This window comes from Myotis brandtii, unplaced genomic scaffold (genome assembly GCF_000412655.1).
Source record: "Myotis brandtii unplaced genomic scaffold, ASM41265v1 scaffold237, whole genome shotgun sequence".
Taxonomy (NCBI): Eukaryota; Metazoa; Chordata; class Mammalia; order Chiroptera; family Vespertilionidae; genus Myotis; species Myotis brandtii.
Window position 1 is genome coordinate 4,210,717 of NW_005358943.1, and position 25,889 is coordinate 4,236,605.

The following is a 25,889-nucleotide window of genomic DNA, read 5'->3' on the forward strand; positions in this document are numbered from 1 at the left end:
GAAATAAGCCATAGACTCATAGCCGGCCACTGGTTATTATCAGATGCACCTTTTCCATCTGTTACAGCAGTGGGAGTGGACACCAGCTCAGTCTCTTACAAATAAAAGCAAAGGGGCCAAAGGAAACATAGTATAATAAACATAATCAGCATGTGTTGCATTTTCAAACTCTTAGTAGTTTTCAAAGTACCTCCAAGATAGTTTTATTAATTTCCCACGGGAAACCCTCTGAAGAAAAGAGAACAGGTACTATGATCCCCATTTTACAGATAAGGAAATGAAAACCAGAAGTTTATGCTTTCACATTACTGTGCAAGACATGATACCAGAGAATGTGCATTCTGCCTATACCTACAATTAGTTAGAAACCATTTCTCTCATAGTTTTTTTCAGAAGAATAAGTTGGGAGGTGGACAGAGAACAGGATAATGGGCACCACTGCCAAAATAAAATTGCAAGTTCCCTCTCTTTCAGCAAAGATAGCAGACAGGATCCTTTGATCAGGTTATTACAGAACCACAATGCTGATGCTGCTCAGTTCTGTAGTCTCTATCTACATAAGTACGCAGAAGACTAAAAGTAGGGCACCACTGGGTTTGCACATCTATGGAACTACAAGAATCAACCCAAAGGCCTTGTCCTAGAAACTTTGGGGTGAACTTAGAACACACATAAATTCATTTCACACAGGAGGAGAAATTATTTCTATCAACTTGGAATTTTTGTACTGTAGATTCAAAGGTTTCAATTTATCTGTGATAATGGGGCTGGTTTCTTCGGCAAATAGCAGAAAGCCATTATAAGGGACCCACCAAATTTTCCACTATGTGTACATATGCATGAAGATCCCCTAAAAGTTCCCCAATACTTTCACTAAATTAGATGTTCACACTCATGGAGTGTATTATCTACTGTGTTAATAGCAGACGTGAATTTTTGTCAAGTCCCAGGACAGATCAGTAAGCAATGAGCAAATGGCATGGAAGGCCATGAAGAAACAAAGCTGGATTTTTATAGTTTCTCTTTTTTTGTTCTAGGTACCTCAATGCTCTAGAGGCTGGAGTTTCTTATTTTTCTCAGGAACTTAACTTCAAAGAGGTATTGAGAGGAGATGCTGAGTTTCAGAAAATCTTAATGGACCAGGATAGGAAAAGCAATGGTATGAATACATGAAGATAATTTTGCCAACTTCTTCCTCACAGCTACCACTTCCTTATGAGTCATTTGACAAATCTATCAGACAGAGTTGTCATCATTACCTCAATTTACTTCTTATCTTTTGGGAGATCTGTAGTTGCATGCAACTCCATTATATTGTTTCTTTTGTTGATTAAAACTTTGTCCTCTGGGAGAAATTAGAAAAGTGATATTGAACAAATATATTAACTTCATGAAAGTAATGATGATGTTAAAATCCAATTTTTATAAACCAAAATGACATCATGACCCACCATCACAGTAAACTGGTTTTTAAGTTCACCTCAATCCCATATGTTATTGGATTTGTGACAATTCCTCAAACATTCTGAACCCTGCTTCACTCATGACTAAGAGGATATGTTTACTGATATCTAGCCTCACGTAAAATTATAAAAGTAAGCAAAATACCTCACCTGCCTAATGATCTCTGAGTTACAAGTCAAGTGTGAAACACTAGTGGGATAAAGTCATCCTTTCTAAGTTATTAGGTGATTTGCTTCATTTTCCATAGAATTCTCTTTACAAATTAGAATATATCAGGAGTAAAGGAATCAACTGTGGGAATTTCCTATGGGAAAATCCTTGCTTGGCAGGATTTCCTGGTGTCACTCAAATCATTATCTACATCATCATACTTATTAAACATTTACCAAACTAAGAACCTACCATTTGCAAAACATTGACCAAGATATCAGGGGGAAAATGAAGTATTAAATTATTCATGTCCCTACAGGGTTTATAATTCAACTGGGCAACACAATATTTTAAAAAATCTAATGAAGTATCTCCCAACTCCTCTTACTCATATAAAGTCATGCATTTGGGAAGTGTAGCTGCAGTTATAGAATCGGATAGGACTCCATCACTGAGATCTCTAAGACTAAGATCTGAGTTAAGAGGCTACAAAGCCCACAAAGAAAGTTGCTTAGGAAAACTTCATAAATTCTCACATTAACTTATTCTCTATCTTTTCCAACCACTTTACATATGGTGAGATGAAAATAGTAACCAATGAAAATAGTTTTTGGAATACTCCAGTGTGGTGTAATGGAATAAGCACGAACCCAGACTCATAAAGCTTGAATAGTAGAGCTACCTCTGTCATCTACTAATTCTTTAACCCTTCGACATCTTGGCTTCGGTTTCCTTAAATCAATAAAATTAAGGAAATGGACCATATCATTCGTTTTAAGATTCCATTTAGCTCTACCCTGACTCTGTGACTGTAAATTTAAGAAAAGGGGAGGTAGTAATTTGAGGAATTGGTGTTAGTCTTAAAACATATCATGGACATACTGAGTTCAAATTCAGGCACCGGGTTCCCTTTCTGTTTGTGTATACACCATTGTATATTTCTCTCTTTGTCCTGCTCTCTCTCCTCAGTGATTATTGTGTGTGGTACACCAGACATCATCTCCTCCATCAAGGGTGACCAGGAAGTGGCTGAAGACACTGTCATTATTCTAGTGGATCTATTTAAGTAGGTATAATATTTGGAAGAACTCTTCTCCTTTCAGAAAGAAAATACTCCAAGGATTTCCAAAAGGCGCATTTTCTTTTCCTTTGCTTTGCACAACCTTATATAGGGTTCAGTATGATGATAATATATTTTTTTAATCCTCACCTGAGGATATTTTTTTTTCTATTGATTTTTAGAGAGAATGGAGGGGAGAGGGAGAGACAGAGAGAAACATCGATGTGAGAGAGACACATCAATTGGTTGCCTTCCACACACCCAGGGCCAGGAGCCTGCAACCAAGGTACGTGCCTTTGACTGGAATCGAACCGGCTAGGGCATGATGGTAATATTTTAATCTATGTTTGTTCCTTTTCTAATGCCCTCATTCTTTTTTAATTAATCATGGCCTTAGTGGAGATGTATTCCTTTGACATCACTATCATGTCTAAATAACAAAGTTTTATGAAAATCCCATTAAACCCACATGTCTATTTATCCTGGTGTCCAGCCTGACTTTAAGGTCTTTCTCAGGTAGTGATAAATCAGCTTATAACCCAATAATATTATCTATGAGAATGTGTGCCATATCTGTGCCTTCAAATGCTAATGGCCTTTGATCCTAGATTATTTTTCCTTCAGCCACCTTTGGTATGTGGAAAGTTCTAGTTAAGTGAATTTAATTTATACAGTTATCCTTTGCCTACTGTGAATCATCACTGGGTGGTGATCTTTTCCTTTGCATTTGTCTGGAACTAAAGAGAGAGAGGGAAAAAACAGAAATCATATTTATTTATTTAGATTATATTTATTTATTTTGAGGATATTTTCCATTGATTTTTAGAGAGAGTGGAAGGGAAGGGGAGAGACAGAGAGAAACATCAATGTGAGAGAGATATATTGGTTGGTTGCCTCCTTCAGGCACCCCAACCGGGGCCGGGGATTGAGCCTGCAGCCAAGGTACATGCCCTTGACCACAATCGAACTCATGATCCTTCAGTCCACAGGCCAACACTCTATCCACTGAGCCAAACCGGCCAGGGCAATAGAACTACTTTTTATCACATCCCTCATTTTACCACTCATCTTTTAATGTGGAGACCCACAGACTAACTGTGTCAAGGTAATATGTGAGTCAGAATAAGCTTAAAGAGGGTTTCACTGGTATGGCTGTGTCCTTTGCCCCATCAGCTAGATCATCTGACTTCACTTATCTGACTGGATCATTAATCATTACCTTTCTATGTTCAGACCAGAAACTGTTACTGCATTAGCTCTTTCCTGTGTTTGCCTAGTCACTTCACCCACACTAAATGTACCTTTCACAGTGTTAAGAGAAGTGAAGCATATCAACTGGAGGCCTGTTTGACCACAAGTTGTTCATGAAGATAACCAATGTAACTTTTTAGCTGCAGCATACAGGAAGGAGGGCACATCATCAGCATTTCATCCCAACAACCACACTGATAGCTTCTTTCAGTAACTGTTTTGCCCTCTGGAAGGAGTCCTCAGTGTAACTTAGTTGGTGTAATTTTACTTTTAGCAAATCCTCAGTCGACTGCCAAAGTGTTGGCAATCCTTTGTCGCTATTCCTGAAGGACACCTGCCTATGTTTTGGGAAAATCATGAGATTCACTTGAAACTAGACATACATAACTTCGATTCAAATTCTAATTCTGACACTTCTGGTTCATTTGACTCTTGGGTATTAGTATTTTGAGATTTAATCTACTCATTTGTAAAATGAGAATAAAAATGTCCACTGTATCGGGGTATTTTTAGAATTGTATGTGATAATATGAGCAAAAGATTCAAAACAGTTCTCAGTTCATAGATGTGTTCACCTCCTGTTTGAATATTAAATGATGGTCAGCCTAGTTATAGCAGTTCAAACATGTTAGATTCTTGACCTATTAAAACATTCAAATGGTTGGGAAGCTAGATACCATTTGCAGCACAGTCTCAGATATTTTGAGAGTCCACAGTGTGCCAAGAATTATCTTGGAGTTGAGGATACAAGGATCAATAAGCTCATGCCAAGAAGTTTACAGTAGTGGTAGAGAAAATGTTTAGCCCTTCCATTCTTATGTTTTACCATCTGAAAAGTAATTTTCACTCCTAATTTTTTTTATCATATCTTAATATCTCTAAATTGTTATGAGCACTTAAGGAAAAGAATGTTCCCAGATATAAACCAAGGGTCATTAAGTCTTGAAAGCAACCACTAGCTTAAGTGTCCAGAGCCCAAACACATTTCCCTGAAAGTGGTATATGTCTTCTGATCTTCCTTCCCCTTTGTGTATGTTACGCACAGCTGCCTAATTTCTCTTGTTCAACTTAGCAGGTTGAAAGAATTAAGCCTATATGGAGAAAGTAGACAGCTTTGCAGGTTACTGGAAAAAAGAACATGTTTTAAACTATTTCAAGACTACTATTTTAGTTTGAGTGAAATTGTAGGAGCTCTATCTCTCTATTTGGAGGAACCTAATTTTCATGAGAAATTGTGCTTTTATTGCAGTAACCACTACTTCATGGACAATGTCACAGCCCCTGACTATATGAAAAATGTCCTTGTTTTGACACTGCCTCCTAAAGAGTCCATCCCAGGTAGTTCTTTTCCCCAGGACTTATCATTGGTAAGCTTCATATATGCATACTATTATTTTCTTCTTCAACGTTAAGATATTATTCTACTCTTTGGGACTCAAATTCTAAGATGAGCATTATTTTTTTACTCATTTCAATTCACTCAGCAAGTGTTAACTGAGACCTACTAGGTGTAATTGCAAGATTCCTGCTACTAAAACTCTTACTATGGGTCAGTGTGTTAGGCTCTAGACCAGCACAGCAGTGCGCACTTCTGTAACATCAGAATGGAAGTGATAGTGTGGGAAGATAGAAGACGCCCTGCTAACTTAGGGGAAATAAACAATGTAAAATAAGTGAAGTTTTCCTACATCCTAAAGCAACTTTCTGCTGGCACCCATATCAAATTCTATCTTTAGAGATATACACAGGAGTGGGCAAAAGTAGGTTTACAGCTGTTCATATGCAAAATACAACAATTACTAAACAATAATACATAAATAAAATCTGTGTTTTGCATACTCACAACTGTAAACCTACTTTCCCCATCCCTGTATTCCTAAGTAAAAACATTGTTATCTATTGTGATTAGGTGAACCATTGTCCACATTTATCCAAAAGAGTCCTGGTTTATGCCTCTTATCTAAGCATTTCATCTGGTTTAGCATTTGTCTCCAAAAAAAAAGATGCTCCATTTGGACATCAAATCATGGTCACCTAAGTATAATGAGGGGCTCCTGACACTAATACCACTTGGTCTTGGTCAGACACTGCACTTTAATGTGATCAAATTCATCAGATGTATTCTGCACTCAGAGATACTTGAGAGCAGTTTTGGAGTGGGAAGAGGAAGGAAGGAGCAGTCCTGAGGACCATGAACAGTTTTGGGTTGGCAAGCAAAGGCCAGGCCCAAAGAGCTCTATAAAGCAAGTTGGGTATCTTTGGAGTATCACAGTTTTTCCTGCACTAGCAGTGCTAAGCCCTCTGTTTTACAACCCTGCCAAAATTAGGAGTGACACCCCCTTTTGGGTAGGGCTGGGTCTCAACTGGATTCTTTTCAGCTCATGAAATGATGATTTCAGCAAAAAGCACTGAAACCAATGAGAGGTGTTTTATTCCCCCCCCCCCTGTTATATTTTCTAACATATATTCATCGGGGTATAGTATTCAGGTATCACTTGCACAGGTATCACTTGCATAGCTTCGAGGGTCTGGCAAAAGTGTGCAATCCAAAATACCCAAGCTGACAGAACTCACTTGGCTTCAGTGGGGCACAGAGCTTTTAATCCATAGCCTTACTCTGTGAAGACCAGCATATAATTGTTGCAAGGGAGTTTTAACCCTCTCTTTTATTTATTTATTTGATTTTTAAAGTTGATTTGTAGAGAGAGAGGGAGAGGGAGAGAGAAACATCGATGTGAGAGCAAAACATCAATTGGCTGCCTCCTACATGTCCCCTACCAGAGATCAGCCCTCAACCTAGACATGTGCCTTGACACAGAGTCCAACCAGCAACCTTTCAGTGTACAGAACAATGCCCAACCCACAGGGCAACACCAGCTAGGGCCTGACCCTCTCTTTTTTGTTCCCCTGGGCAGACATTTATGGCCTGAAGTAACACCCAATCAGAACTGTCTTCAGCCCAGCCAGTGTGGCTCAGTGGTTGAGTGTCAACCCATGAACCAGAAGGTCAGGGTTCAATTCCTGGTCAGGGCACATGCCCAGGTTGTGGGCTTGATCCACAGTAGGGGGTGTACAGGAGGCAGCCTATCAATGATTCTCTCTCATCATTGATGTTTCTATCTCTCCCTCTCCCTTCCTCTTTCTGAAATCAATAAAAATATATTCTTTTAAAAAATAAAGAAAAAGAACTGCCTTCAAAGCAAGCTCAATACCTTCCAATCAAAACTACTCCTGTCCCATTCAGGATGTTCAAAGGCAGGGAGATGTTTTTGTGGTTGTTCTCTTTTACTCTTTAAGGAAAACATTAAACTGCAAGCGTTAATTTTCTGTAAAATCTTAAAAGGATTATGAAATGCTGTATGTTTTCTTTCCTGATTGAAATGAGATATTTTATCCTCATGGGAAAGAAGTACAACTGCTTCCAGTTACTTCCTTGAAGGCAGTGTTCTCGGTTTATTGATCCCAAGAGAAGACAGAATTGTGACATAGTGATAATACAGAGCCCCACCCCAAGGAAATATTAGCCCAAAGTCTCCGTTTCTACAATTCCCCCAATATTCAGTTACTCTGCTGACCCCAAGAACATTTTGCTTCTGGCTCAAGACCATAATCTCTTTTTTAGAACTAATTTTAAGATTTTTCTTTCTTGTTCAGGAGTTAAATGACTTTTCTCTTGCCTATTTGAATGGAATCTTGCTCTTTGGACATGTGCTACAGACATTTCTTGGGAAAGGAAAAGAAATTGACACCGACAAACTTGCTCATGCTTTCAGGAACCTCACTTTCGAAGGTACTGGTCACCTACGAGCAAACAACAACACTTAACACTCTACAGAAAGCTGAAGAAATATGGACTTTGGGAAGCAAAGAGGGGGTTTGGCAATAAGTGGATCAACAGATAAATACCTTTGAACTTAATGGGAGATAGACATCATTGTATAGAGTTTGGGGGTGCTGTTATCAATAACTAGACCCCAGTTTATGCTTTAGAATTTCAGAATCTTTGAATATCAAGGAAAGAGCATGTAGCTCAGGCCCTGTAGTTATGAACAAGCTCATCGCAGATCATTTTGAGCCATGATGTCCTGACTGTGCTTGGAGATTAGCAAGAAGAAAAGTGCCTGTAGTTTGATTTTGGTCCTTCCATACTTCTCTTTCTGTCCTGAAATCAGGGACCCTGTGTTACCCCTCCAACTCAAAACATCACATAACAATACCATCCAACATTTCACAACGCTTGTCCTTCTGAACTATAGGAATCAGCATTTTCTTTCCACACAAGCTTCTATTGAAACTCCTTTCACTTCCCAGATCTCATCCAGTTACCATGAAAAAAATGTCTTTTTAGATTAATGTATATTAAGTAAAAGACAAATGATAGTTGACTTTTCTAACTTGCCTTAAATCCTTACTCTGAAAAACTTTTATCCTACTGCAGAGTGAGTCTTCTCTTGACTTCAGAGGGTGGCAAACACCCAGCACTAAAGCTTGAGGGCTGCATCAATGTCTATAGGATATGACAAGGATAGGAAGAAATCACTTCTGCACCCCTGAAGAAGCAGGGAGGCAGGGAGGAATAATGCCTTATTGATTTTTCTCCTGTGTCCCAAGTTCTTCTAGGTACTTTATGTACATTATTTTCCCCCTAGTTTTTAAAATTGTGGTAAAACACATAATATTAAATATAGGATCTTAATCATTTTTAAGCATAGTCCAGTGTTATTAAGTTCATTCATATCATTGTGAAACTATCACCATCACCTATTGCCAGAACTTTCATCTTTTAAACTGAAATTCTATACTTATTAAACAATAATTACCCTTTGTCCCCTACCCCTACCTCCTGGCAACTACCACTCTACTTTTTGTCTCTGTGATTTTAACTATTCTATATATCTCATATAAGTGGAATCAGACAGTATTATTCTTTTTGTGATTGTATTATTTCACTTAGCATAATGTCCTCGAGGTTCAATTCATGTTGTAAATGTCACAAAGGATTCTTAGTTGATAGTTTTTTCTTTTAGCATTTTGAATATATCATCCCACTGCCTTCTGGCCTTCAAAGGTTCTAATGAGAAACCAGCTAACAATCTTATTCAGTATCCTTTGAATGGGACAAATCACTTCTCTTACTGCTTGCAAAATTCTCTTTGTCTTTGGCTTTTGACAGTTTTATTATAATGTGTCTTGGTGTGAGTGTCTGAATTCACCTTACTTAAAGTTTATTGAGCTTCTTGCATATTTATAATCCTGTCTTTGATCAAATTTGGGATGTTTTGGACATTATTACTTCTAATATTCTTTCTTTTCCTTCTTTGCCTGTGTTGGTCTGCTTGATAATGTTCCACAGGTCACTTTTCTTCAATCTTTTCTTCTTTCTGTTCCTCAGACTCAATAATTTCCATTATTCTATATTCATGTTTGCTGATTCTTCTGCCTGCTCAAATCTGCCTTTGAATTCCTGTAGTGAATTTTTCATTTCAGTTATTGTACTTTTTACTTCCAGAATTTCTTTTTGGTTTCTTTTTAAGATTTTCTTCTCTTTAGTGTTATTTTCATTTTGTTTAGGCATCGTTTTCTTGAATTTATCCATGTCTTCTGAGTTCTTTGAGCATATTTAAGATCATTGTTTTAAAGCCTTTGTCTAACAGATCCACCATCATGTCTTTTTCAGGGACAGTTCTGTTATCTTACCTTTTTTCTTTTGAATGGGCCATATTTTCTTTTTTCTTTGTATGCCTTGTGATTTTTTTCAAATATATTTTTTATTGATTTCAGAGAGGAAGGGAGAAAGAGAGAGATAGGAACATCAATGATGAGAGAGAATCATTGGTTGGCTGCCTCCTGCATACCCTCTACTAGGGATCAAGCCCGCAACCCGGATATGTGCCCTTGACTAGAGTTGAACCTGGGACCCTTCAGTCTGCAGGCCGGCGCTCTATCCACTGAGCAAAACCAGTTAGGGTGTGCCTTGTGATTTGCTGTTGTCATTGAAAACTGGATATTTGAATATAATAACCTGATAATTCTGAAAACCACATGGGGAATTTCCCATTCCCCAGGGTCTGCTGGGTTTTATTTCTGCTTTTTGTTTTTATTGTTGTGGGCTGTCTATGCTGAGGAATAAACTTAAGGCCTTCTCAGTTCTTTTCTGAGCTTCTGGCTTCTCCTGCGCATGCCCAGTGCAGTTGCTTAAATGTCCTAGCCATCAATGTCTGTCCCTCAAAGGGAAAAAAAAGAAAAAGAGAGTATAAAGGGCACTAGCCCTTTACACCCCCTGAAAGTCATGTTAGTAGAGGGGTGGGGTTTACAACAATGGGAGGAGGTGCAGCAACAATGGCCACCACCTCTTTGTCTGCACCTCTGTGATCATAAGCAACAATCAGCAATTAGAGCACAGATCCCCAATATCTTAGACAACGGGGTCTTTCTTTTTTGCTCATCCTGGTTCCTGCGAATGGTGTGTGAACTGCTGTAGGAACACATGCACAGCTGTCTGCCACAGGACTGAGGGGTGGGAGAAAGTACTGCTGCTGTGCTAAGAGCCAAAATGGATGAAAATTAATCACAACTTACCATCTAAGCCCAGAGTTCCAGGATAGTTATATCAGACAGATTCTGCCAGTGCAATTGTTGTCTAGGTTGGGAAGATAGATTTCTGGTGCTTCCTACTCTACCATCTTCTCAGTATCATCCTATGTGCGCATTCTTTTTTTTTCAAAGATGTTTTTATTGACTTTAGAGAGAGACAAAGGGAGAGGAAGAGAGAGGGAGAGAAACCGATTGATGTGAGAGAGAAACCAATTGGTTCCCTCCCTCAGACACCTGGACCAGGGATCGAACCAGCAACCTGGGTATGTGCCTGACCAGGAATGCAGCTGATGACCCTTCAGTACACAGGACAGCACCCAAACTACTGAGCAGCACCAGCCAGGGCTATGTGCATTCTTAATTAATTTTATCATATCGTTATCTTGGTCAAGCAACTTAATGGGCACTAACACAGGCTTAGAGCCAATAGACATTTATGTCCTAAATTAGCCATCTACTAGCTGTACAACCTGGAGCAAGTTATTTAAATCTCTAAACTCAGGTTTCTCAGCAATAAGGTGGAGATAATAGTTTCTGCATCATGGTATTTTAGGAAGAATAAAATGATAAATGTATATAAACCACTTAGCACAGAGACTGGTATCGTAAATGCAAAATAAATATTAGCTATTATGTTAAACCATGTGAATTTGCTGAAATTTGATCATATTTTTACCTAAACAGCCATTTCATAAGTTTGTTGTACTGTTGTCATTTCATAGATGAGAAACCAAGACACAGAGAACTTAATTTTCTCAATATCTTCAAACTTTACGTGATAGCGAATGGATTTTGAACTTCTTACAATCTTAAGTTAGATTGTGCAATGACTGTGATACTAGCTTAGTAAATATTCTTAGCAAAAGCTTCTCACTAATAATCAAGAGGAATCTATTATATTTAGAGCCACTCTAAATGCAATGAAAAAGATTTTTCCTTCTAACTAAATAACACCGCTCATAAAAATATTCTTCAGAGATTTCAGGGCCAAGGACCAGTCCAGGTGCCCTCAGATTAGATAATTTAGATCAACTATTTTTCAGTACAATAAAGCAATTTGAACCTATGTTATACTCTCTGTCAGGATCTAACTGGTCTTTCAGTAAGTTAACAAATGCCTCTAACTCTTTCTGATTTTGCTCTAGGGTATAAGGGCCCTGTGACTTTGGACATCTATGGGGACATCGACAATACTATGGTGCTTCTGTATACCTCTGTGGAGACCAACAAAGTACGTCTGACTTCTTATCAAGAACTTGGGTTGAAGTGATTGGCTGAGGAGGGATAACTTGGGAGGCTAGTAATAGTGAAGGAATTAAAGAAGTATGTAAACATAACTTTTGGAAGTTAGTTTATGTCTGATTCACAATTATGCTCCACTTAGGAAAGCATTCCTTAAGCATTTTGACCCACTGAACTTTTTATCCACTCTACTTAATATAAAAATATGCCACTCAGAATATATTGATAAAAAGACAAAACTTTTGATAGGATATCAATGAGAGGATGACAGTTCTCTTGTAAGAATTATTTATTCATTTCCACAACTAAAAATTTCAGTAAAACTTTCTCCTGTTCTCTCTATCTGAACTCTCATGAAAATTATTATGAATCCCTCTGGCACATATGAACAGCCCTATAATGCTTTGCTTTTATTCACATTATGTATGTCTTTTCTTCTCTCCAACTTAGTAGGTTCTTTAAAGAAAAGGAGTGGGTCTTACCTTTCCGTGTCTCCAGTACTTAGCTTCTTATCTGGCACACAGTTGATGGCTGATCAGCATTTAATTTCAAAATCAAAATGTCTGTTTTTATGTCACCCAAAATAGTGCTCATCTCAAAACCCAAAGTTTTCAGTTTCTATATTAGACCTTTAATATAATCCAATATTGAGCATACATTCAATGGAAATACCTTAAAAAAAAGACCCCCTCCATGCTTCAATTACTAATAGTAACAACAAAGATAATTACACCCCTTCTAAGTTATTTGCTCCTGGGATGAGAGGCAGGTACTTGTGGTAAGATCCTATGTCAGCCTCAGGACTGCTCTTCAAAATAAAAAATGTTGTCCTGTGCACGTATTCTCTCTGAAGGCAAATGTAGTTGAAATTTTCAAGTAATCTAATGCCACCAATTATGCTTTGTAATACGTGTATATGTGGAAACCAGGGGTTCCTTTTCAAAACCTAGGGCTATAGATATATTATTCTACTACAGGCCCAGTGCAAGAAACTTGTGCACAGGGGGAAGGAGGGGGGTGCCCTCAGCCTGGACTGAACCCTCTCGCAATCCGGGACTGCTGGCTCCTAACTGCTCACCTGCCTGCCTGCCTGATTGCCCCTAACCACTCTGCCTGCCTGCCTGATCCCCCATAACCACTTGCCTGCCTGCCTGATCGCCTCTAATCACTCTGCCTGCCTGATCGCCCCTAACCACTCGCCTGCCTGCCTGCCTGATTGCCCCTAACCACTCTGCCTGCCTGCCTGATCCCCCATAACCACTTGCCTGCCTGCCTGATCGCCTCTAATCACTCTGCCTGCCTGATCGCCCCTAACCACTCGCCTGCCTGCCTGCCTGATTGCCCCTAACCGCTCGTCTGCCTGCCTGCCTGATCGCCCCTAACCATTCACCTGCCTGCCTGATAGCCCCTAACTGCCTCTGCCTCGGCCCCCCCCGCCACTGCTTCATCCGGAAGGATGTCCGGAATGACATCTGGAAGGTCATTGGGCTATCCGGTCTAATTAGCATATTACACTTTTATTATAGATATCCAGAGTAGGTCTCAGTAGAGATTCAATGTAGCATACCCTAATATGTAAGATATTTCCTATTTTCAACACATGCAATTATAGATTCTGCTCTCAAGTTAAGAGTATATTTTTGAGGATGTAAAACTTTTGTCCAGAATGTTTTGAGGCAATAGTGGTGAATTCAGAAAGATGGTTATTTTTTAGATGTCTCTTAAAAGCTGATTTAATATGTGTAACAGTAATTTAAGAATACATTAATATTCCCATTGTCAAATTACTTGAAAAGAAGTCTTTTCTCTTAAAAATCTAGTGTTGTGTACAAGAAAGCACATTAGAGGAAAGGGATAGAAGAGATCAGAAAATTTTGTAATTGACAGAATGTAAGCAATGTAGAATTATTTCAGAGCACCTTGGCATGTATCAAAATGGATAATGGTTTTTGCTGTGGTGCATTTTCTCAAAACACCATTTTCAATAGCAACTTAATATTGTGGAAAACATTGGTGCTTCACTTCTCAAGTGACTTGGAGCAAGCCTTTTAATTTATCTTAGCCTCTATTTATTTTATTTTATTTTATTATTTTTGCTTCTCTTTACAGTTTAAGTTTTATTTTCAATGGCAGTTTACATTCAATATTATTTTGTATTAATTTCAGGTGTACAGCACAGTGGTTAGACAATATTCTTTACAAATTGAACCCCCCCCCAATATTTCAAATATTCCCCTGGCACCATGCATAGTTATTACAATATTATTGACTATATTTCCTATGCTGTACTTGGGACTCTTTTATGACTACCAATTCCTACTTCTTAATCCTTTCACCTTTTCCACCCAGTTTCCCAACCCCTCTGGAAACTATCAGTTTGTTTTCTGTTTAAGTGAAATCATACGATATTTGTCTTTCTATAACTGACTTATCTCAGTTAGAATAATACCCTCTAGGTCCATCTATGCTGTTGCAAATGGTAAGATTTCATTCTTTTTATTGGCCAAGTAATATATATATCACAGCTTTTTTATCCAGCCAGTCTATTGATGGGCGCTTGCATTGCTTCTATACCTTGGCTATTGTAAATAACACTGCAATGAACATAGTGATGCATGTATTCTTTCAAATTAGTGTGTTGGGTTTCTTCGAATAAATACCCAAAAGTGGAATCACTGAGTCATAAAGCAGTTCCATTTTTTAATTTTTTGAGGAATTTTCATACTGTTTTTCATAGTGGTTGCCCCAATCTGCATTCCCACCAACAGTGCATTCTCGCCAACACTTGTTTGCTGATTTATTGATGACAGCCATTCTATCAGGTGTGAGGTGATATATCATTCTTGTTTTAATTTGCATTTCTCTGATGATTAGTGACATTGAGCATCTTTCCATATGTCTGTTGGTCTTAGCCTCTATTTTAACATTTGTAAAATGAAAGGCTCAAGCCAGTTCTCTAAAGACCAAAGAACCTGTGTTGGGTAGACATAAATTATGGTCATAAAACTAATTGGCCCACATGGAGCTTAAATCCACATTTGTGCTGTGAAGCAATAATGAATCCTACCAAGCTTCCCCATGGCTGGTTAACATCGTGTTTCACTGAGAATGCTACTGTGAAATTCAGATGTCCTTGGACAGGATGGTCAATTTCATCAGAACTTGTTCTAAAATCTCTTTTTCTGTTCATCCTTCTTCTTTTTCATGTCCTGACACAGTACAAAGTACTTTTGACCTATGACACCCACACAAATGTCACTAACCCAGTGAATAACAGCCCCACATTCATCTGGAAGAACCATAAGCTTCCTAAGGATACTCCAGAGCGGGGTAAGATATCCTCAGTGAATTTTCTTTTCTTAAAATTGTGTGTGTGTTTTCTGATAAGGAGAGTAAACTCTATAGCTTATGCAACTAGCCTGTGTTTTTTGTTTTGTTTGTTTTATTTATTGTCTGAATTATATTTTCCAGGTTTATAAATGTGGACTTTACTTCCCTGTACAATGAATGATATTACAGTTCTGATCAAACACCAAAAACAATCTCTATTCTAACTTAGCATACCTATCTTTAATATGTGTTCTATCCTCCCTTTGACATAAATTATCTTTGACAATTGGAAAAATGAAATATATTCTTACTCCTTTCATATTTTACTGCAGTAAACTCAGAGAATACCTATATTTGATGTCAGCAGGCTGAGCCTGGCCTCCAAAGTCTCCCCCATTCCCTCATAGGACACATACTTGGTTTATAATGATGGTTACCCACGATAAGATCTTATCATGTTTTGGAAAGCCCTACCAGGCCCAGGCCTTCACCCATGACAGGGTCAGTGCAACTGTATGACATTGGCTCCCTCTCAACAGGACCAGCCAGGTAGACCTGGCAGCAAGGTCTCAGGACAGTCTGTGCTTGATGGAGTTGGAAAAGGCTTATCACAATGAATAGCTATTTCATGCTACTAATCTATTTTTGGGGGAAAAAAAAGCTTAAATTTGGACAGATATTTATGCCCAAAGATGCAAAAAGAAGAAGAAATAATGTGAATAAAATGACTAACAAAATTACGATATAATCATAAATGGAGCATCATGCAAGCAATGAAAAATAATTATTACAGCCTGGCCAGCCTGGCTCAGTGATTGAGCGTTGACCTATGAACCAGGTGGTCACATTTCAATTCCCAGTCAGGGCACATGCCCAGGTTGTGGGCTCAATCCCCAGTAGGGGGCATGCAGGAGACAGCCATTCAGCGATTCTCTCTCATCATTAATGTTTCTATTTCTCTCTCCCTCTCCCTTCTTCTCTGAAATTAATAAAGATATATTTTTAAAATACTTATTATTATTACAAAGAATTTTTTCTTTTGATATATTGGGGTGATACTGGTTAACAAAATTATACAGATTTCAGATGCACAATTCTATTACACATCATCTATACACTGTATTGTGTGTTCACCATCCCAAGTTACAGAGAATTTTAAATGGCATGGGAAAACTTATGATATAAAGTAATAGGAAAATACAGCTTTTTAGTTAAAGAGATTCTAACTTTGTAAAACAATATGTAGAAATAAGAGTGTAAAAAATATGCTAAAATGTTAACCTCTGAGTAATAGGATCCTAGAAGATTTTTCTTGCTTTTCTATGTTTTTCTTGATGTTCTACAATGACTCTGTATTAATTTACCATTTTTAGATACTAAAAATTTTAAACTAGAAATATGTCCATCCCAACCTTATTCTGCCACCAGAAACTCTGAAAAGTTTATCTGACTTAAAGAGAACAGTTCTGGTTTCGTGAGTTTGCTTATGTTAAAGCTATAATAACTCTGTTTCTAGTCCTCTTGAGCTCTATGCATCAAGTTTAGTTAAAATGATCTCAGTATGTTTTTATTCAATAGGCATGAGCAGTTGACTTAAGCAAAGAGGAAGGTGGGAAGTGGGGACCCCATTCTTCTGAACAGTAAATAATCATGAGCTGACTTCAGATTTATTCTTATCGGTTTTTAAAGTTGGTTTCTCTAGCAAGGTGTGCGTTTGTTTTTTCTAGAACCATCTTCAAGTTTCCTAAGTTTTTTTTTATTTTTATAGATATATTTTTTTATTGTTGACAGCCTTACAGATGTCCCTCACTTCCCCCCTTTACCTCCCTCCACTGAACCCCTTCCTCCCCCGGCAAGGCCGTCAACACTCTGTTGTCTGTGTCCATGGGCTATACATATAAGTATGTAAGTTCTTTGGTTTATCTCTTCTCTTACCGCCCCCCCCCCCGCCACACACACACACACACACACAGACACACACACACTGAGATATGTTAGTCTGCTCCATGCCTCCATGCCTTGGGTCTTATTTTGTTGGTCAATTCATTTTGTACACTAGATTCCACAAATCAATGAGATCATGTGATATTTGTTTTTCTCTAATTGGCTTATTTCACTTAGAATAATCAATAGGATGCCTCCTGCACACCCCTACTGGGGATTGAACCCACAACCCAGGCATGTGCTCTGACCAGCAATCAAACCTGGTTCTTGGGTTGGCACTCAACCACTGAGCCATACCAGCCGGGCTCCAGCTTCCTAAGCTTTAAACCAAACTTGACTTCTGAAATATATCTCTGCTTTCTATATATACCCATGCTCTAGGCTTCAGCAACTTTCTACTTCTTCCTTTTGTAACTTTCTGAGTTAAAATTATTTTTTCTTTTTCCCTAATTATAAGTCTCAAGGACAATGTTAGGTTCAGAGTTTTAATATACCTCTTTAAGAGGTTGTAGATGTTTGGGTTATTGAATAGAAGATCTGTGTTTTGGAAAGAAGTGCTGAACTTCTCAAAAAGTATTTTTAAGAGAGTTCTCATTTACCTAAAAGAGATCACATTAAATATTTATATTCTATTGGACAGGGATATTGATTGCATCATCCTGGGCAACTTCACTTCATCCTCAATTAACTAGAAAATTCAGTTACCCAGAGCGTTTCATTACTTAACTGTTACTATATTTAGTTTTAAACTCAATCTTCAAATAGTATGCAAATAAGACATTCATGTCTGGTTACTACCAACTAAGTACAAACATTTCTTCTGGCTCTAGCCGGTTTTGCTCAGTGGATAGAGCGACAGCCTGTGGACCAAAGGGTCCCAGATTTGATTCCAGAAAAGGACATGTACCTTGGTTGCAGGCTCCTCCCTGGCCTGGGCCCTGGTCGGAGCTCATGCAGGAGGCAACCAATCGATGTGTTTCTCTTACATCGATGTTTCTCTCTGTCTTTCTCTTTCTCTTCCACTCTCTCTAAAAAATCAATGGAAAGATATTCTCAAGTGATATCTCAAGTGAGGATATCTTTTAAAAGAAATACTAATAATAAAAACATTTCTTCTGGATATTACAAGTATCACTGTCTTTTCATTCATTCAATAATGATTTACTTAGTGCCAGGCAATGTCCTTAGCACCTGGGACACCGCAATGGACAACACAGAGTAGGTTTCTGTTCTCCTCCAAGCCTTCTTCACCTGCCTCCTGGGATATAATAGCTTTCCCAGACTTCCTGCTTCAGTCCTGCCTCCTGCCCCTTCCATCCAACCAGCACCACCACCAGAGTGACAGCATGAATCCAGTCACATTGCTGCCCGGTTGCTACTACTGCAATTAGCAGCTCCACTTTACCTACCGAATAAAGTCCAAATGACTTATTATTGCACGAAATTTCCATGCCCTTCCTACTCTTCAGCCTTATGTTTCATTTTACCTGAATCCCTCCCCCACTCTCTCAACCTCCTCCTACTTCCTTAAGAAAGGGTTTTGCAACTTCATGCCCCTGTGTCCTTATCGATGCTTCTCCCTCTGACCAAAAGTTATCACTACCCAATATGATTGGAAAACAACCACTCATCCTTAATATGTAACTTGAACTCCACTTTTCCTAAGCTTGTTCTTAGCATCTCAGGAGGGTATTGATCTTGCCCTTGATCCTACCAGGCTTCTAGCATAATACTTATATCACACTTATTTGTTTACACATATTTTTATTCCATACACTATATGTGTAGGGTCTATTCTTTATATCTCTTTGCCTCAACACAATGCCTTGGGAAGGAAGGAAGGAAGGAAGGAAGGAAGGAAGGAAGGAAGGAAGGAAGGAAGGAAGGAAGGAGAAAACTATAAATATGTTTCTAGTCAGTATAATCTATACAATGTTAATTTTAATCAGTTTACTTCTCTAAGTATAAAAACCTTCCTCTGTTAAATCAGGAGGTTTAACAAATCCCAAAGTTCTTTCCAATTATCATGTCCTATGACCTTGGGGTTATAAACTCAATTTACATTGTGACCCATTTTTTTGAAGTTTTAAATTGAGTTTATTAGAGTGACACTGGTTAACAAACCATACAGGTTTCAAGTGTACAACTCAACAATGGGTGCATACTGCATTGTGCACCCATTGCTCAAAGTATAGTCTCTTTCTTCCACCATTTATCCTCCCTTTGCCCTCTTCTACTTCCTCTGTCCCCTGGAACAACTCTACTTTGTTTGATTCTCATACAAATACTGAAAAGAAGGCACTATTATTCTAATACACACTTTGCAAATGAGAAAATCAAGAGAATAAAATTTTAAGTAGCTTTGATTACAGTCATTTTTGTAAGCTCATTTAAAAAACTGGAAATATTCATTGAACTTTGCATTCTATGTATTTGAAGTATTTATTTGGACAGAAAAATCATCTCAGACTAGAAAAAATAAAACAATAAAAGTTATCATTGTGATCCATTTAAATAAAATGTGATAACCTTAGCAGCCACCAGAAGGCAGCAGAAGATTAAACTTAGAGCTAATGTGATCCTGTGACTTATCAAACAAGCAAAACTACAAAGTATGTTGAATTAAAAATTACAAATTGCCAATTATAAAAATAGTCATGGGGATGTTAAGTACAGCATGGGGAATATAGGCAATAATATTGTAATAACTATGTATGTTGTCAGATGGGTACTAGACTTATCTGGGTGATAACTTCATAAATTATATAAAGGTCTTATCACTGTGTTATACACCTGAAACTAATATAATATTGTGTGTCAACTGAAATTGAAAAATAAATTTTTAAACAAATTTTAAAATGGAGTAAGAATATATTTCAGCTTGCCAGTTGTCAGTTTTACATAAAATTTAAAGTATCATTTTAATTTGTATTTAATGTACATCTTATATTTAGTGCCATGAGATGGTCACACTGTGAGAAACAGATAGGAACTGAGATGGGTTGAGGGCCCAGCACATGGGAGTCCCCCATGTGCCTTCCAACCTATGCTCTAGGGCAGCGGTTCTCAACCTGTGGGTCGCGACCCCTTTGGTGGTTGAACGACCCTTTCACAAGGGTCTCCTAAGACCATCCTGCATATCAGATATTTACATTATGATTCATAACAGTAGCAACATTACAGTTATGAAGTAGCAATGAAAGTAATTTTATGGTTGGGTCACAACATGAGGAACTGTACTTAAAGGACCAGAAGGTTGAGAACCACTGCTCTAGGGGATGTGTAATTTTAAAAGACTGATGCGTAGAATCACCTGCCCTGTTGAAATTGTATTTCTCATACTCACTTTTTGAAAATAACATAAGCATGGGAATTTATTTTAAAACTAGAGGCCCAATGCATGAAGATTCGTGCAAGAATAGGCCTTCATTCCCCTGGCTGCCAGCACCGGCTTCCCTCCAGCACCCGGGACCTGGGCCTTCGCTCTGGCCACTGCCTTCTGCCTTCATTCTGGGCCGGAGCCACCTTCCACCTTCACTCCGGCCCTGCCGCCCTCCTGTAGTTCCCTCCATTCCCCCGCCTCCCTTCAGAGCAAGCATTCTGCCCCGCCCCGGCCACTCCACGCTTGCATGCAGACACTGCCTAGAGGCCCGGAGCAGCCAGCGCGGGGCGGAATGCCTGCGTCATCGCCATGGCGACAGCGCAAGCATCCCTGCTCAGCCGCCGCCATCTTTGTCATGTCAATTTGCATATTCCTTCCTTATTGGCTGTGGGCACTGCCATCTTTGTCGCAAAGTGACAGTCAATTTGCATATTCCATCTTTATTAGATAGGATAACCAAATCTTAATCTGTAATAGTGTATGATGGTATTTTTAAATATTTTATTTTCAATTACAGTTGACATACAATATTATATTAGTTTCAGGTGTACATCTCATACTTGCTTTTGTTTTCTGGCTAGGGGTATGAGAATGATGGCTGCCACAATGGTGGTAGTGGTGATGGAAATGATGATTATAGTAATAAACAGAATTCACCGAAGTCAGATGTGCCCACAATGCAACTTCAACTCCAATTTATTAATTTATTTCTGCCCTGGGGAGAATACTAGTAGAAATTCAGAGCTCACATTTTCACTGTTAAAAGTTTCCCTTTAGCTCTGGCTGGTCTGGATCAGTTGGTTGAGCATCAGCCTGTGCAACAAAAAGTTGCTGATTCTTCCATGTCAGGACACATGCTCAGGTTGCAGGCTTAATTCCTGGTAGGGAGCATGCAGGAGGCATCTGATCAATGTTTTGCTCTCACCTATCTCTCTCTTTCTCTCTCCCCCTACCTCTCTCTCTCCTTCCCCTCTCTCTCTAAAAATCAATTTAAAAATCTTTTTTTAAAAAAGTTTCCCCTTAGTAGAAATTTTTTGTCAATATATTTATTGGGTATCTTTGTCATTGTCATTGTCATTGTCATTGTCATTGTCGTTGTAATATGCATGAGCTTCTAGTATTGTTCTAGTAACTATCTATAAAACTTCATGCTTCCCAACTTTGTAAGATGAAGATGTTAGTGTCTATTTTTTCTTCTATCTCTTTCTCTGCTCCCAAATTCTCCTGTAATTTTCTTTAATCTGTCGGGGCTGATAATATTTATTTGGTAACCACAATGAAGCCCTCTGTCATTTACCTTTAAGTTGATATTCTATAAGTTGAAAACATTATTATTATTATTATTATTATTATTCACATGAAGTCAAATAGCATGCCATGATATTTTTTCTATATAGCTCCAGTGTCTTCCCTTTGTGCCACACCTACTAAAATATAATAATAATAACTTTTTTTAATTGCAAATTCTCAAAATCTGGCCAAATTTTACTTTGTTTCATTTTTAAACTATGTCTTATTTGAACATTTTCCCCTAGAATTTCTGGGTCTCTTATTTTTGCTGTAAGAAGAAACATGTCTCCTTCACCATATTGCTATTGTCTTCCAGCTTCTTACACACTCTCATCTATTGCTTGGAATCCATTCCATTTTTTCCCTTTTCAACCCACTAGCTTCTTAGTCTCATAGAGACCCATTGTGGCTTAAGTGAACCACGAGTTTCTTGTAGTTTGTAATTGTTATTGTCCTTCTCCATCTAGCTAGTCCTCTGCAAACTCAGATTCTGCTTCATTGTTTCTTTGTGTTGGATCCACATTATCCAGGGTTCCACTTACTCTTCTGTGAGTCTCCCACATTACCCCATCTACATAACTCCACCCACGTACTGGTGTTCTCATAAATATAATCACTGACGTTCTTCATTGACTTCCCCCCGTTGTCTAGTAGAGCTTGGAAAGGAGCACCAGCAGCACTGTAGTTTAATATTCCAGCACTGGCTTACTTTTCTTTTGATTTGTGCTCTGTATTAAAAAAAAAAATACTTGTCTCTGCCTCCCACTTTGAATTCCCCTTAGGTCTATTGTTTCAAGAACACCAGGAAGACTTCTACCACCAAAATTATTTGTGTGCTGGAAGCTATTTTATGTCTTAATTGGTGACTCCTATAAAGAAAGACATGAGATGTATAGACTGTAAGAATAGCTGAAATTAAGCCACTTCCTAGAGACCAAGGACATAGGACCTACATTATCAATGACGAGATGAAGAAAGAATAAATATTTTTTAAAGGGCTCTTCCTTTCCCCTTCCCCAAATTACATCACACAACTAGACTCTTTGAACTGCTTTTATTCTCTGTTCAGCGATCCTTACGAACGCGTTGTGCACTGTCTTTCTTGTGACAGGACCTCAAATCCTGATGATCGCCGTCTTCACTCTCACCGGCACTGTGGTCCTGGTCCTGCTGGCCGCGCTCCTGGTGCTGAGGTACCCACACCCTCTCCGGCTGTGCTCCTCATTCTGAGAGGGACGAGGGAGGGAGGGAAGGAGGGAGAGGTTTAATGGCTATTGCTGATGATGTATGTTCACAAAGAGGTCTCTAGACAGGTGTAAGATCAATAATTCTAATTTATCCACACTCTCTGGGAAAACAATTTCAAAACTTTGACATTTTGAATGTTGGGATGCGTATTGTTACAAATTCTCTGTGCTTTCGTATTTTCTTTCTACATATGTTTTCAAAGGCACAGATCCACAAGAGGAACTGGCTTACTTAGGAATCTGGTGTATTCTCTGGTGATTTAAAACTTAATGTTTTTGCCTTTCAAGGTTATCAATTTAAAATGTTTTTCTTTCCTCTTTCTTCCCTGCTCTTTTTATGCCATCAGTTCAGATTCTTTATTATAGTGAAGGGCTGTATTAGTGAAGGACCCAAGAAAGTGAAACAAAAAGGGGGGAAAATAATATAAAAGGCCATTGGAAATCCTTACAAGTTCGCTCATGGCCAGCACTTGCCAGATTGGAGAGTTGTAATTGGGCTGGCCTCACTCACCACGTATCTACCTTAGAATGCCAGGGTTTGAAATTTCTCCCAGTGTTCAGAAGCTGAACAGCATGAATACTAATAAGAAACTATTGACTGGTTCTGTTCCTTCCACAGAAAATACAAAAAAACGCATGAACGTCGTCAGAAAAAATGGTCCCACATTCCCTGTGAAAAGATCATTCCTCTGGAGACCAATGAGACCAACCATGTGAGCCTGAAGGTAAGGCGCACCTCACCTTTTGAAGAAGCCTGTCTAGAGCTGGTGCAGCTTGCCAGGTGTTGGACAAGGCACCGGTAGATGGTGGGAAATGAGCCAAGCAGGGATCATTTCTTTCAGAATCTAAGACTTTGATGTTATTTCACTCACCACTTAAAATGCCCCTAAGAGGTCAATTTTAACCAATATTACAACAGATCACAGGTTTTTATGAGAATCAACTTGAAAGATGCAATAGTTCTCAACCTTTCTTCTGCCTTTGAAGTCTGGCGGACCAAGGGCCATGTCTGGCCTGCAGAGGTGTGTGTATGTGTGTGTGTGTTAGTCAATATTTATCATCTTTTAAAAGTAATTGCCAATATAAAAATCTTGGGATGGCTAGAAAAATTCAGATTACCAGCTTCTTCTGACAATTCAGATGATCCAGCAACTCTCTCGGCTGTACCCAGAGCTGATGGGGCTGCCCCCCTCAGACACCCGGCCCAGTGTCCTCGCTGCATTGCCACTTGGGCTTTTAGACATGAGTTTGCAACTCCAATGCACAACATGTTCCCCTAAGAGCAACTGTCTGTAGCTACAGGCAACGATTCCCACGAGGAGGGGTCAGGGGGAGCAGGAAGCAAGAAAACCCTGGCTGAAGTAGAACACAAGAAGGAGGGAGGGACAGCGCAACTCTAAGAGGAAGGGAGAGAAACCCAGAGTTTAGCATCGTGTGCAGAGGAAAGGCGAGTTGTGAGAGAGAAACACAAGTCAGCTGTAACGGTTTCCCTGGGAGTCTGCCCAGCAGGCTGTGAGCGAGTAGATACCGCTCACCTGGCAGAGCCTCTCGGCCTTTGACTGGCAGTGGATGGGACAAGACAGGAAGTTTCTGGAATAATTAGCTTTTTCTTGTGCCAGATCGATGATGACAAGAGACGAGATACAATTCAGAGGCTGCGACAGTGCAAATACGATAAAAAGGTGACTATCGTCTCCCCTTCTTCTCTGAACTCTCGGTGAGGGGTGTGTTCTGGGCCTGCTGACTCATCACTGCCCCCTTCAGATGCTGGCTGCGCAAAGGTGCGGGCGGGTGCAGGGCTGCTCCAGGGGCTGTTCTAGGCGCCGTTCACAGGGATGGGCAGGGCTCTGCTTCAAGGGTTACAGACTCACAGTCCGGGGGAAATTAAAGAATGCATACAATTTTTAAAGATAGGTGGAATGCAGGAAGCAAAGGGAAAAATAAAAGAGAGTCAGAGCAGTCCAGGCAGCCCTAGTATTATATTTTGCCGCATTCAGTGAGAATATGACAATTCCACATGGAGTTTCCTTCCTTCCTTCCTTCCTTCCTTCCTTCCTTCCTTCCAACCTTTTTTTCTTCCTTCTCATTTAGTCATTCTTAAAGAAACATTCAAACCTGAGCCTCTCATATCCAAGGGACATAAACATCAACAAAATACTGTAACTGCTCTCAGTATAGTGGGAAGATAGACACACAAACAAAATATTATAATACACGTATAAATAGTCGTGCTATAACTTTATCTTCTTAATTCAATTGATTTTTGCAGAGAGTGATTCTAAAGGATCTCAAGCACAACGATGGCAATTTCACGGAGAAGCAGAAGATAGAACTGAACAAGGTATGTGTCCCTTGCTTGAAACCCTTAAGTGAGAAATAGCATCACTGCATTTCCCCTGAGCACTGAGGGCCTGGGGCAGCAAGGCATTATTGGGGATGCTGACAGAGAAGCCCTCAGGCCGAGAAATGGGTGACTATACCTATTCGTGTTGAAGATTCTACCAACCGATGTTGGAAAGTGATGTTTGATGGTGTAAAACATGTTGGAAATCTAATAGCATGTCCTATAAAATGGTCCTGATATTATTTGAGAGTAGTCAAAGGTCTGTATTCGAGTCCCCTTGCTGAGGAAAGAAAGACTGGTTGGTAAGATGCATTGCAATGCGTACTAAGAAATGTACTGACATTCCAAATCATCTTCCCAAAGATCTAAAACACGTTTTATTAGCGTATTAATTTTTACTGTGGTGCTGCTTTCTGGCTGACTTGCTTTGTAAATAAACATGTTATCTTAGTTGCTTCAGATTGACTATTACAACCTAACCAAATTCTACGGAACTGTGAAGCTTGATACCATGATCTTTGGGGTGGTCGAATACTGCGAGCGAGGATCCCTCCGGGTAAGGACAATTTCCGATTTCCTAACTGGTCACCC

At 39.1% G+C, this 25,889-nt stretch overlaps 1 protein-coding gene across 2 annotated transcripts in view; it reads left to right on the forward strand.

Annotated features, from left to right (window-relative positions):
• GUCY2C (guanylate cyclase 2C) overlaps window positions 1-25,889 on the forward strand; it is an 81,743-nt gene that overhangs the window by 26,296 nt on the left and 29,558 nt on the right. For both annotated transcript variants that reach the window (XM_014540187.1, XM_005866793.2), the window contains 11 exons: window positions 1,038-1,159; window positions 2,584-2,680; window positions 5,175-5,292; window positions 7,580-7,715; window positions 11,665-11,750; window positions 14,980-15,091; window positions 22,819-22,900; window positions 23,574-23,679; window positions 24,574-24,636; window positions 25,224-25,295; window positions 25,750-25,854. In XM_014540187.1, the coding sequence (XP_014395673.1) occupies window positions 1,038-1,159; window positions 2,584-2,680; window positions 5,175-5,292; window positions 7,580-7,715; window positions 11,665-11,750; window positions 14,980-15,091; window positions 22,819-22,900; window positions 23,574-23,679; window positions 24,574-24,636; window positions 25,224-25,295; window positions 25,750-25,854 (1,099 nt within the window). The remainder of the gene's footprint in view (window positions 1-1,037; window positions 1,160-2,583; window positions 2,681-5,174; window positions 5,293-7,579; window positions 7,716-11,664; window positions 11,751-14,979; window positions 15,092-22,818; window positions 22,901-23,573; window positions 23,680-24,573; window positions 24,637-25,223; window positions 25,296-25,749; window positions 25,855-25,889) is intronic.